Here is a 13,188-nt window from a genome sequence, read left to right on the forward strand (position 1 = left end):
GATTTATTGTTCTGTTGGCTTGCATTAGACTACCAAGGCTGATGACGACGATTTCCAGGACTTCCAGGAAGCCCCCAAAGCCGGCGCTGGAGATGACTCATTCACAGATTTCCAAGGAGAAACAGGAGGAGCGTTCCCCAATATGACGCCGTCATCCCAAAGCGGGTATGAGCGCAGCTTTTCGTCAAGTTACTCCCATATGCATCATGGCATATTGCTACGTGCCTGCGAAAGCGTATTTTATATATAATGCAAACTGCTTGTAGAAATGCATCGTAAAGCAGCATCCTGTCATCTCTCATTAGTAGTTTCTGATATTGTTTTTATGCTTTGTTAATTCCTCTAGACTCGGTTTGCTCATCTGGAGCATGGAATCGCTCTCCGCTTTGTAATGGCTTGTAATAACCTGCTCGGCGCAACAATTAAACTCCCGCCATCTTTTCTAATGAACCCATTTCAGTGGACAGCTGATAAGCTCATTCCATTTTATTTCTATCATCTGCACAATTTTATGCTCCCAGGGAAAAGACGGCAATTATGGCAAGCAGGGAGTGAGAGGTTGGAAAGTACATTTGCTGAGTGCCATGGCATTTACCGGTTGATCAGCTTCACTAAGCACAAAGGATCCTTTGTTTTAGAAGAATATTTTGGTGCTTGAATGTGTCAGATTGCTTGCTAATTAAATCAGTGAAAGTGAGTGTTGAGAATAATACAGGAAGTGAGGGTGAGAGCAGAGGTTTTCTCCTGTGCTGGGAATCTCTTATGAGGGAAGTGATCCAAGACGGAGAGGAAGAAAGAAACAGACTTTTAGTAAAAACCTTGAGCTGAATTTCAAGTTACATATTTCTACTACACACTGAAAGTATGTACTTTGCAGATGATTGGGAAAGTAGATTTTTTTTTTTCTTTTTTACAGACTCCAAACTTTTGAACTGTAATGTACATGCTTTTCAGTATTGGGACATACTGATACAAAATTGTCTTGATATTACAGACACCGTTTTTCACAAACTGAAAGTATCTATCTAGATTAGGGCTGCACGATTAATCGCATGCGATATTTAACGCGCATCTTGTCAGAAAGCCGGTTCTGTAATCAGCGGTAAATCTCCATCACCTGCGGGCTTTCACATTGAGCAGCATTAACTACACAGAGCCGTTGTTCACTGAGGAGCTGCGCTAAAAATCGCACGAATATGAACGTGGTTTGGCGCAGCTAGTCAGTGAACAACGGCTCTGTGTAGTTAATGCTGCTCAATGTGAAAGCCCGCAGGTGATGGAGATTTACCGCTGATTACAGAACCGGCTTTACTGATAAGATGCGCGTTAAATATCGCTTGCGATTAATCGTGCAGCCCTAATCTAGATGTATTACCTTTAAAATTTAAAATTTACTTTACTTATTGCCCATTTCTTACCATCCTTCTAAAACTTAAAATACTGAAAATCAACTGGGTATAGTATATCTGGCCAACTTTGGCATACTATTTTCAGTTTGTTTTGATTTTGGACACTAAATCCAAATTTTGCATACTTTATAGCAGGGATGGTATGCAAATTAGGATTGTGCCTCAGACTTTGTGTTTAGTCTACATTTAGGAGCATCAATAACAAAAATAAGTATCTCAAAACTAAATATTATGTTTTGGCTTGTAAACTCTTTGTAGCTTGTAAAGCACTTTAATCTGTTTGGACTGACTGGTGTACGTTTTGTCTGCTTCATACAGTGTTCCTGCCATGCTGACTCCAGTGTCAGGGTCTTCATCCTCCTCCTCCTCTGATAAATACGCAGTGTTTAAACAGTTGTCAGTGGAGCAGCCTGCAGAGCCCACACCTCCTGTCTCAGGTAAAACACACAGAAACACATCCATTCAGCTCTATACACCTCATTAGCCCTTTGAGGAAGGCAGATCTCTCAGAAGACTGCTGTCATATTGGTTTAACTTTTAAGACTGATTCTCTTGTCTAAATGCATTTAAAAAGACTGTGTGGCCCGCAGATGTGTTTTGCATAAATTTATCCTGCTATTTATCACCTTCCTGCAGCTCCTTCTATCATTATTATGGTCTAGTTAAAAAGCACGCTTTACTGCTTCTACACACAGGCATTGTTTTACTGTATTTTGTTCCAGATTCATGTGACAAATACAGTGTTTTCCGAGAGCTTGAGCAGCCTTCAGACAGAAAACCAGTTGGTAAGCAGATGCGTGTCTGACACTGCATGAACACATCAAGTACACATCCCAGATCTGCTTTTAAAAGGTTCAATTTAATGCAGTTGCACCTGCCTATAGTGTGTTTAGTTTGATGAAGGGCTCCATACACTGATGTAGGCATGTGTATGTGTCCCTGTCTCACTAGAGCAGAATCCAGTGGCAACAGCTCTGAGAGAGCCAGTAAGTCGATGGTTGCAGTGATCTCTTTTCCAGAACTCCTGTAGTTCTGTTCTGCTCTCTCTCTACCTTTGGTTCATTATATAGGCTGCAGCTGAAATTGAAAAAATTTGTCATCTGTGTGTCATTCACTTCAAGTGGTTGATCAAAATGTTTTTTTATTGGCCTATATTAAGAGGGCACAGTGACTAATGGATGATACATTGCCGATATTTATTATGTTATATGATAATAATATTTAGTCATAGCAAAATGGAATTGGTAATGTAAAATTACATTAACATTTATTTCACAAAATATTCAATACTCATTTAATTTAATTAATTTTTCAATATTTAATACTTATTTGTTTTAAAATTTATTTTAATACAAGGTAGTATTTATATAAAATATCCATTATCCATTAACAAGCTGTTGAAAAGGTTGGTCATATGACAAAAAAGATCTAATGTTTAGTTCACTGAAGACTGATTGATTATAACAGACTGTTTACGTGAACGCTTGCCAAAATTGAAATTGACAATTTTGTATGTATTTGCTTTCAAGTGCAGTATGCTGTGAAAATAACTCTGCGATTGCATGCTGTTGTGCAATTGTCAAATAGTTATTTTCGTGGCTTATTGCACTTAATAACACTTTTTAACATCAAGCACATGCCTCGTTTTATTTTCTCTATTGTGCATTTTTCATGCTTCAGTCGAATGTGTCAGTAATTTTAAGCAGTTCTACGCTGCACTGATACATTTACATAACATAATATACACAATACAGTAAAATCTCTCGCAATAGATACTTCATATCAGCACTATATTATATCGTCATACCACCCAGCCCTAGGCTGTTTGTAGATTTTGTAAGACAAAGCTTACTTATTGGCCAAGTGAGCCAGTCACAAAATGGCCAAATATTGTCCAATTAGTTGGTCTACCACTTTTCACTTCACTACAAGTGACATAAGAATGGATTGATTGTGGTTGAACCTGATTGTGTTTTTTTTTTTGTATGTTGTTTGTGTGCTAGGACTGAAATATGATTGTAAATTTGCTATGTTCTGTGTCAGGTTTATTTATATTTTCACACTAAACGTTTTCAGTTTCATTGTGCCACCTTTTTATTTCAGTTCAGAAGTCAAACATAGCTTGCGTTAAGCATTGCTAATCCGTTTTTTCTCTTTTTAGGCCCATGAAATGGAGCTTTGGGCAACTTGTAGGCAAACTCTGTATTGTGCCGTGCCAGCTCTCTGTCCTTTGTTGTTTCGGTGTGAAATGCAGTTCGCCATGCGCTTCAGTTGTTTTCTTTTTGTTTTTCTGCAGGGGAGGGATTTGCTGATTTCAAGTCTGTCAGTGCCGATGATGGCTTCACAGACTTTAAAACAGCCGACACTGTCTCTCCACTAGACCCACCAGACCAGGCCAAGTTCCAGCCAACTTTTCCTCCTCCTTTCTCTTCTTCTCAGTCTCTGTCCCATTCACAGCCAGTCTCTCTGGCTCAACCTAGAAATCATCTCAATATGGCAGACCTGGACCTCTTTACAACAGTGGCTCCTCCCACTCCCACGTCCACTGCTGACTCCAAAGGCAGTCTGTTCCCTTCAGCACCACCATCCCTGGTATTGCCCTCAGTCATGAAACCTCCCAGTGTAAGGGGTAGACACTGTCTCTCCACTAGACCCACCAGACCAGGCCAAGTTCCAGCCAACTTTTCCTCCTCCTTTCTCTTCTTCTCAGTCTCTGTCCCATTCACAGCCAGCCTCTCTGGCTCAACCTAGAAATCATCTCAATATGGCAGACCTGGACCTCTTTACAACAGTGGCTCCTCCCACTCCCACGTCCACTGCTGACTCCAAAGGCAGTCTGTTCCCTTCAGCACCACCATCCCTGGTATTGCCCTCAGTCATGAAACCTCCCAGTGTAAGGGGTGATGACTTTGGCGATTTTGCTCTTTTTGGCTCATCATCGTCCTCCGACTTAGCTCCCACCACCTCTACCATAGGGAGAGGAACTGGAACAACGGTTCAGGATGACTTTGCTGACTTCATGGCGTTCGGGAGCTCGAGAGATCAGAGAAGCGAGACCAGCTCTGGAGACGTTGGAAGCGAGGGCCAGGCGGAGACGTCTCAGCAGCGGCAGCAAATCAGCACTGATAAGTATGACGTCTTCAAGCAGCTTTCCCTAGAAGGTGGCCTGGCCTATGATGATAACAAAGAAAGTGTCGGGGGCTCCTTTTTGTCGCTCAAGAGTGACAATGATGACTTTGCAGATTTCCAGTCGTCCAAATTCTGTACTGCGCTGGGCGCATCTGACAAGAGCCTGGTGGACAAAGTGGCCGCCTTCAAGCAGGCCAAAGAGGACTCTGCCTCTGTGAAATCCCTGGACCTCCCGTCCATTGGGGGCAGCAGCGTGGGGAAGGAGGACTCGGAAGATGCACTCTCAATACAGCTAGACATGAAGTTGTCAGACATGGGTGGAGACCTGAAGCATGTGATGTCTGATAGCTCCCTAGATCTCCCTGGTTTGTCATCCCATCAACCCCCAGCTGCAGGTGAGGAATTAGTACGCTTGCTCTGGTGAAGTCTGGCCTACTGTGTCTGTCACCACTTTCCCTCTTTCACACATGCTCAGACCACTCAGGCCTCTCAAAGGCTGAACAACCGCCCTATCAGACGCCCAGTTGGAACACTGTCTGTGTGTTCAGTGTGGCTGAGATAGTTGCATATCAAAAACTTGCTACACATCATATCATGTAGTCATTCCCATTCAAGTTATATACAATTCCAGTTGAATCATGCACAATTGTAAACCTACTGTATTTATTGTTGTTTATATTTATTTATTTTTATTTAATTAGCTTATGTATTAATTTTTGCCAGTCAAAACTTGTGCTTGTGAATTTTAATCTCATGAGATTAGTGTTATTGCTAACAGCACAATACCTGATATTATTAACTCCAAGTGTTATCAGGCAGTTACGAAAGCACATTTATATACAGTATTTAATTCTAATAGCTCGTGACTTGGTTTTCTCTCCTGACGTTCGTCTGTTCATGTTGTCATTGACGTCATCTCTCTTTGGTTACCCTGTTTCCCTTGCTTTGATTGTCAGTGTACCTGAAACGCAAACCAAAGCAGCACGTAATAATGGTTGAATGTAGAAAAGCTGTTCACGCTGTACCTGATTAATTTCTCAGATTTTCAGGACTGACCGTCCACACTGACATTTCGCAACTGATAAAATCAGATCCATCTGTTCAGTTGTCATTGTAATAGCTACATCACTTGCCGTAGTAATGACTTAAGTGTCATTGCCAAGAGAATGAGAATAGCTGGAACAATAATGTGGAAAGAGAAGAAATTTGGACCGGAAACTTCCAATTTGGCTTCTCATGCCCATTCCTTACATTGGGACATAATGAACTCAACACAAAGGCGTTTTGGTAATGCCTAAAACATGAGTTTGAATACATTCATATATTTTATACATTCATGCTTATAGTATGCTGTGTCCGGAATCATACTGTTTGCTACATAGCCACATCGTTATGTTGGAAATAAATCTAAAAGTGAAACTAAATATACAAAAAAAAAAGATTTAGACACAGCTAACAGATCAAACTTTATTGACATTATGTACCTTTCCCAAATTCCTAAAAAAGCATTTAAAACCCGATCTTACCATTTAGACTAAATTTAATTTCTGAAAATATGATTTTAGTCAGATTTCATATAATGTTTTTTGAATTTGGTTTGCAAAACAAAAATCTGATTTCATCATTTCAGACAACTGACAATTAAACTGATTTGACTTGGCTGTGCCAAATAATTTATTTTTGGTGCAAAGCCAAACTTTATAATCATCACATTTGACTTGATAATATTCACATTCAAATCTGTGATTAGATGATTATGAGAAAGACAGAATATTTTTGCTCAAAATGGCAATATTAATTTAAATTCTGCCAACATGACATGTCTGACTTACATTCGTTCAGATTTTTGACTCTGAGCCATTTTGCGCTCATCAGAATTACAGATGGAATATATAAACAGCCAGATTAAAATGCTAATGACGCTGAAGTCTTGGCCGTTTTTCCAGTGCAGGCGACTAGATTTGTCTAAGCATGATAAATGATCTTGACATTTCTTTCCTTTATCTGATCTACAATTCCATCTTCATATCAAGTCATATAACGGCCTCTCTTGATATAACCAACAGGTGTTGTAGTTAATATAGTCCGTTCATGTGATGGTTATCCGTGTTGCATGTGCATGGAGAATCCTTGATGCCGTGCCTCAGTGCAAACATTAGCAAAAAATACAAAGCACTACCTTATTTAACCCGAGTCATATCACACACGCATGAACCAGCTGCCCTGTACTTGAGCTGCATACTACGTGCATCAGATACCAGTCCACGCTGAGAAATCGGAGAGCACATTGGGTGCCAAGTTAGTGAGACCTTCTCCTTAGAGGCCTCAATGACCCCCAAGAGCTCTTGATGGGCCTTTTTGTAATCTTTTACTAACGTCAGTCACCATTTATTTACACTCATTCTCTGCTTCTCATGTTATCTGTTCTGCATGAAAACCATCCCACAAATGCGTGTGCTTGTTCACTTTATTATCATTCATCTTCATCATGTATCAGGGTGAGAACACAGTCACAATATTTCATTCAGTCAGTGTCAGGCATCATATCAGGCCTCGTGTGCGCAGACTGGTTGGCGTTGAGGAAGCACAGTAGGAAGAGTTCCCATACACTTGTGTGGTCTCACCAGAGCCAACAACCAGACCTGAAAATAATATGCACCACAACTGATTGTTGCTACTGCTATGTATGGTCAGAATTGCGATGAGATTCTCACTAGTTGCATGTTTTAACTAATAAAAACATTTCCAACTGGACAGGACAAGTTTGAGTTAATACATTTGTCAAACCTGTCATGTCAAGTTGGAAATGTAATGAAATGGGTTTTTTTTCTTGTCAAAAACAAGTAAAGGTAGTAATATTGATGCTAATTCTAACATGAAATTAATGCAGCAATAGACTTTAGCCAGAGTAGATGCCATGTTTAGTTTGATGTGAACGAAATAAGAGGGTTTGTGAGGGATGGAAGTAGTTTGATCAGTATGTTATATATTTGAAGGTCTTAGGTTACGTCTATTTGCAGATATGACGGTATATCAGTTATCGGGCAGTATTATGATTTTTTATTAATTTTTTTTACTTCTCAGAGTCAGCCATGATTTGATATTTAATTGTCTACCTTTGCTTTCATCTACAGCTCACTTAAGGGATAGTTAAAGGCACAATATGTCATTTTCGCCGCTAGAGGGCACGTATTCAAAATAAACAAATAGACAAAGGCGTAGTTTGATGACACCGTGACTGAGTGTAGAATCATGGGAGTTGTCGTCTTCATCCCCACAGCTGAAGCAATCCGACGGGACTCGGGCAGAAATCATGTTCATGGACGAGCTAATGATTTTTTAACGTAGTAGAATGAAGCAGAGTGAGGCTGAAAGCCGTCGAAGCAAAACGATGCCGCTGAACGAGCGCAACACACGGCTCGAAAGCAGCGGAGCTTTTATTATGCCACAGTCGACCACTTCCGCTCCTTCCGGTCGTGCGTATGTGGGCGTAGTGTTTATTATAAATAATTTATCCATGCACTTCATTATTTTTTTTTAATTCATGTGCCCTCGTAATCTTTTACGTTAAAACGTTAACCTCCCCTCCCCCTCAAAACGACTCCTCTTCTCTTCCGGTCACGAGCTATGGCGCAAGGGCGGAGCTAGGGTAAACGCTGGGATAAACGACAGGGGGAAAAGCTGAAGCTGATGCTTCACTTTATAGCACTGACACCAGTCTGAGGGAGTACGTTACCCCTAAACACTGAAAAGATATTACGACAACATTACTCTTAGGACATCGCAAACTAATTTTTTTCATGAATATGACTTAACCTGATGATGGACGAGCTCAGTCATTCAGGCAGTCTCTCTTTCTTGCATGTGCGCTGTTTAGGCATATTTTGTGCCGTTGATCGTTGTCATCATCCTTAATAAATAAAACATTTTATTCATGCTTGGGTGGCGGCTGTGAATCCAGAGAGAAATCCCCCACCACTAACTGCAAACTGGCGTTCAGATCTGCCTCCATTTTGTTTGCAACGCCCCACCTTCCAACGATCCAATCAATTCCCGAAGGATGAAATCAAGTCCCACCCTCTCATTTCAGATGCCGTTTCACTTGGATATATGTCACAGTAGAGAAGAAAAGACAATCGCAACTTCCGTTTCATGCCGACTTTAAAGCGTCTTTGGTGTTTCCATCGAGGGGTTATGACGTCATTGGCAGGCGACACAATAACACTATAGACACGGTCCGTGTCACTAGTTAAAATTGCTTGTTTCTCTGGATTTAAACATTCTTCGAAACATTTGGGATAATGTAAGTACACAAGTCAGCAAAATATATAACACCGTTCTAGTGGTTTTTGGATATTTTAATAAAAAAATCGTACATATTGTGCCTTTAACCTAAAAATTAAAATTCTCAATGTTGGTAACCAAACGGTTGATGGTAGCCATTGACATTAATAGTATTACTTTCTGTCAACTGTTTGTTTACCAACTTCCTTCAAAATATCTTCTTCTTTGAACTTGAAGTTCAACTTTTTTATAAGATAAGAATAAGAAGTTGAACCTATTTGAAGAAGTTGAACTTATTTATGTTTGGAACACCTTGTGGGTGAGTAAATTATGACAATTTTCTTTTTTGGTTGAACCTTCCCTTTAAAGTTAGTCTTTAAAAATACTAATAATTTAGTAACACTGAAAAATCTTGATGATGAATTGCTCTGTACATTGTACATTATAATTTTGTGTTTAAATACTTGTGGTATTTAAAGCAACTGATTGTAGTATTTTGTTTTCAATTTATTTTAGGAAAAATAATATATTTTATTATTGGCTAATAATTGTTTTTTGAAACTATTGTCTAGCATTAAAATAATTATCAGTATGTCAGTCATCATATCAAGCAGAATTGTAATATTGGTGCATCCCTTTCATTTTCACAACCCATGTTGGTCCTCTCCAGTTTTCACTCTCTTGTTCGCTGAAAGTTCAGCAACCAGATATAAGAATACAACATTTAATGAACTGTAATTCCATCCCTCACAGTCTCATTTTCATTTACGTCATGCTAAACATGGCATCCTCTCCGACTGAAGTTTGTAGGAATCCTTTTGCCGCCTTTTCATAGTAACTTCAGTGAATACTAGCATTGCCTAAACCGTGTCAAACACTGTTCTAATTACATCTTATATAAAATGCTTCTAGTTCAGTTACTGGACACCTCTAGAGTCCAAGCATAAATATTGTAGCAGGTTGAGAAGTGCTGGGTTTCCTAACATTTGCACTACGCCCCTGGATGTGTAGCTAACCATCCTAGAGTATCTTTTTTTTCTTGTAAAGAAGGTGACTTTGTTTCAGGTTTGTTGCGTTTCGTCTGCTCTCGTAGACCACACTGAAAGAGGAACTCTTTTTAACTTTGCTTTTCTGTGCTCCAGTATGTGCCAGCCTTCAATTTGTGAAATTGACAAGTATTTACACACATTAAACAATTAGGATTAGTCGATGTTTCTGGCATATTTACAAAATAGGTTGTTTTTATCAAGAATGGAAATGTATACATGCAAATTTAATAGTGTATTTTTATTACAGGAAAATAAACTGTTATTTATTTTGAATCTAGATAGACTTGATTAGTACTGCTGATTGTGTTGAAGCGTTTATGCCAGAAAGCGTATTATTTGTATTTATGAAGAGAATACTGCTTGCCGTGATATGAAATTGTTACCTTTTTGACTTGTGTGGGTCAAAAATAGCTCCAACCGAGATGAACAGGATGGCGAGAGAAAAAGGGTACTGTCTCTTTTTGTCGTTCTTTGCCTGTCACTCAAACCAGTAAATGCTCTAGGATAGATTTCTCTGGTTTCTTTTAACCCTTTGAGCACCTAATAGAGCGATTCAAACCCTGGTTGATTTAGAAGAATTAGTTTTGGATTGAAGTAGGCTGCACGATTATGAAAAAAATCTGTCAATCATTTACCTTAATATTGAGATCGCTATTATGAGTTTTGTGACTAATTATATTTGTTATATTGTGTATTTCTCATTTAATGCTGATTCCCCTTTCCATTCATTTGGACATCTCTAATTGGTCACAATGTTCAATACTTGTAGACGCAAATTAAATGCGTCCCTTTTCGCAATTATTTAGAGCATACCTAAATGTAATCTAAAATTATAATTTTTTTAATTGTGCTTCCCTCATTTGAAGTTATATTATACAAAATCTCAGAACAAGTCTCTCCATAAAAGCTCTCAGGTTCTCAAAGGGTTGTAATAAGCTGCGTAAAACCAATATTAGCATCACCTTGGCCTTTGCTTAAATGTTCTGTATCACTTTCCCTTATTTCTCATTGCTTTTTCCTTTTATAGTCCGACTACATTGTGTCTCTGATCAATGAGAGCTAATCTAATCTTAATCTGTAAATGTGCCTTCTCAATGCTGGGTTCTGCATCTGGATTTGGGATTTTCTGTCCTGTTTTCGTTTTCTTCTCACTTCTGCTTTTTCTGACTTTGCATGCCCTTGTATTCCTAAAATGCAAAAAAAAAAAAAACTTTTTAATTGTTAGTTTGGCAAGACTATTGTAACGAGATCTTTCCTGGAATTTTGTGACCTTTGTCTCTCTCTTTCTCTCTCTGCCAATGTTGTCGTAATAAATATGAATAATGGTACAGCAGACATGCGTGCCGTCTTGATTTCTCTCTCCATCCTTCAATCTTGCCACCCAAAGCAGATTAAGTCATCAGAATTATCACACTGCACCGGGTCCTTGTCAATTTCACAAATTGATTGACTATGCGAACAGTCGTGCCCCACTTAACTGTGAGGGAAGTAGGTGTTTTCATGCATATGTGAATTATATTTATTTTTAATTATAAACATTATGACTTCCAAATTAAGCCAGTTCCTCATTTATAAATAATAATAAATTATTCTGTATTTGAGGTAAGTTTATGCAGTAGCTTAAAAGAGCGCAGACCAATGCATCGCTGCAGATCTTTTGTCAGTCTTTCGGTGTGGTTGATTGTATGAGCGTGTGAATGATTGCACGTCAACACTCTACACTGAAAGGCAGAAAATTGTATCTCTTGGTGAGTCACAGCCCAGTTGTGATTTTCAGTCAAAACAGTGATTTCTTTTTAGAGAAGTGAAAGGTGCAGAATAACTGACATAGCCATTTTGACCTTCAAAATGAGGTTCTACTACTTGTAACAAATCTGAAAAGCATTCATCAATCCACACATGCAGATGTCACTCATCCAGTCTAGTCAATAATAAGTTGAGTGTTTCCTCCCGGACTCCGAATGACTTCTGGATGTAGATAAGGACTCCGGAATCATTAGAATGGCTTTGTGCCAGAAGTGTCGAGTTAATGAACCAAGGCTTCATCATATGACAGTATCAGGAATAATTCATCATGAGCAAGGAGCACTTGAGACACAGTGACAGATTGAGTCATCCTGATCCATACCATTAATAATAGACTAATAGAAAAAATGACCCCGGTCACGTCGATGGTTTTTAAACCATTTTTAAATGTACATACAAAAACAGCACAGTCTTGTGTATTTGTTGATTTAATGTTTTTTTTTTTTTTTTTAAACCTAATGCATAAAGGAGTAAACAAATAAGACTAAACAGGGTAACCAGCTAAAAGTATAATCGAGTTTAGATGCAACTAGGAGGCCCAGTGACCCTTTGCCTAATTCTGCTTTAAAGATTTTAAGTTCTTCTAGTAAAATATTAAAATGCATGTTTCAGAAATATAGCCACAAAACGTGCACATACTTTAACATGAAACTAGTGTTACAAAGTCAATAATTCTCAATGATGCAGTTTTAACCTAGTCTATTGGCTGCTGACCAAAGCTGGTAAACATGGTAAGTTTCACATGATATGCACAATGGTATCAAAAATGGGTTTTAGATCAGTGGTTCTCAAGCCCCGTTGTTCAATACAATATTCAAAAGTTATCCAATATAGCTAATTTCCAGTATTTCTGTTGTCATTCTCAGAGCTGTTTTTTTTTTTTCTTCAAACGTTTATTATTATTAACAGAAACTGGGCTATATATAATTAATTAACCATTATTTATTTTGTGATTTCAGAAGTTTTATGAACTGCATGTTCTTCAATAAAAAAACCAAAAACAAATATATATATATATATATATATATATATATGTATATACATTCTTTTTATTTTTATTTAGTGTTCTTATTATACAAGACAAATTATATAAAATTTATATATATTAATTTAAATGCATTTTTCATCTTGAGACGCCCTAGTGAGACGCCTCCTGGTTGAGAACCACTGCATTAGAAAGAATTAAACTAACAATTAGAAGTTTATCAGCCTAGAACAGTAGTCCCACCACTGAATGGGTAATTCATATATAACTTGACAATTCAAATATGCCTTTTTTATACAGAATTAATATAAACCCTCTGGAATGTTTTGCTCCATATACTTTTGAAAATGTATTAATTAAAATGCTACGTTAACTACAGATACTGTCAGTATAGCTAAACTTTAATTGAACCCAGAATATTCTTACTACAACAAAAATGTTTTACTAAATTGTAAAAAGGCACTATAACAAAAGTAGTACAGTTGTTACAGCACTAAGACCTAAATTATAATTTTTTTGAATGGAA

General features: G+C 38.1%; 1 protein-coding gene across 5 annotated transcripts in view; it reads left to right on the forward strand.

Moving 5' to 3' along the window:
- LOC107554286 (synergin gamma-like) overlaps nt 1-13,188 on the forward strand; it is a 46,159-nt gene that overhangs the window by 13,257 nt on the left and 19,714 nt on the right. For all 5 annotated transcript variants that reach the window (XM_016236764.1, XM_016236762.1, XM_016236763.1 and 2 more), the window contains 5 exons: nt 29-165; nt 1,728-1,846; nt 2,132-2,194; nt 3,706-3,803; nt 4,075-4,933. In XM_016236764.1, the coding sequence (XP_016092250.1) occupies nt 29-165; nt 1,728-1,846; nt 2,132-2,194; nt 3,706-3,803; nt 4,075-4,933 (1,276 nt within the window). The remainder of the gene's footprint in view (nt 1-28; nt 166-1,727; nt 1,847-2,131; nt 2,195-3,705; nt 3,804-4,074; nt 4,934-13,188) is intronic.

This window comes from Sinocyclocheilus grahami, unplaced genomic scaffold, assembly GCF_001515645.1.
Source record: "Sinocyclocheilus grahami isolate Dianchi unplaced genomic scaffold, SAMN03320097.WGS_v1.1 scaffold496.1, whole genome shotgun sequence".
Taxonomy (NCBI): domain Eukaryota; kingdom Metazoa; phylum Chordata; class Actinopteri; order Cypriniformes; family Cyprinidae; genus Sinocyclocheilus; species Sinocyclocheilus grahami.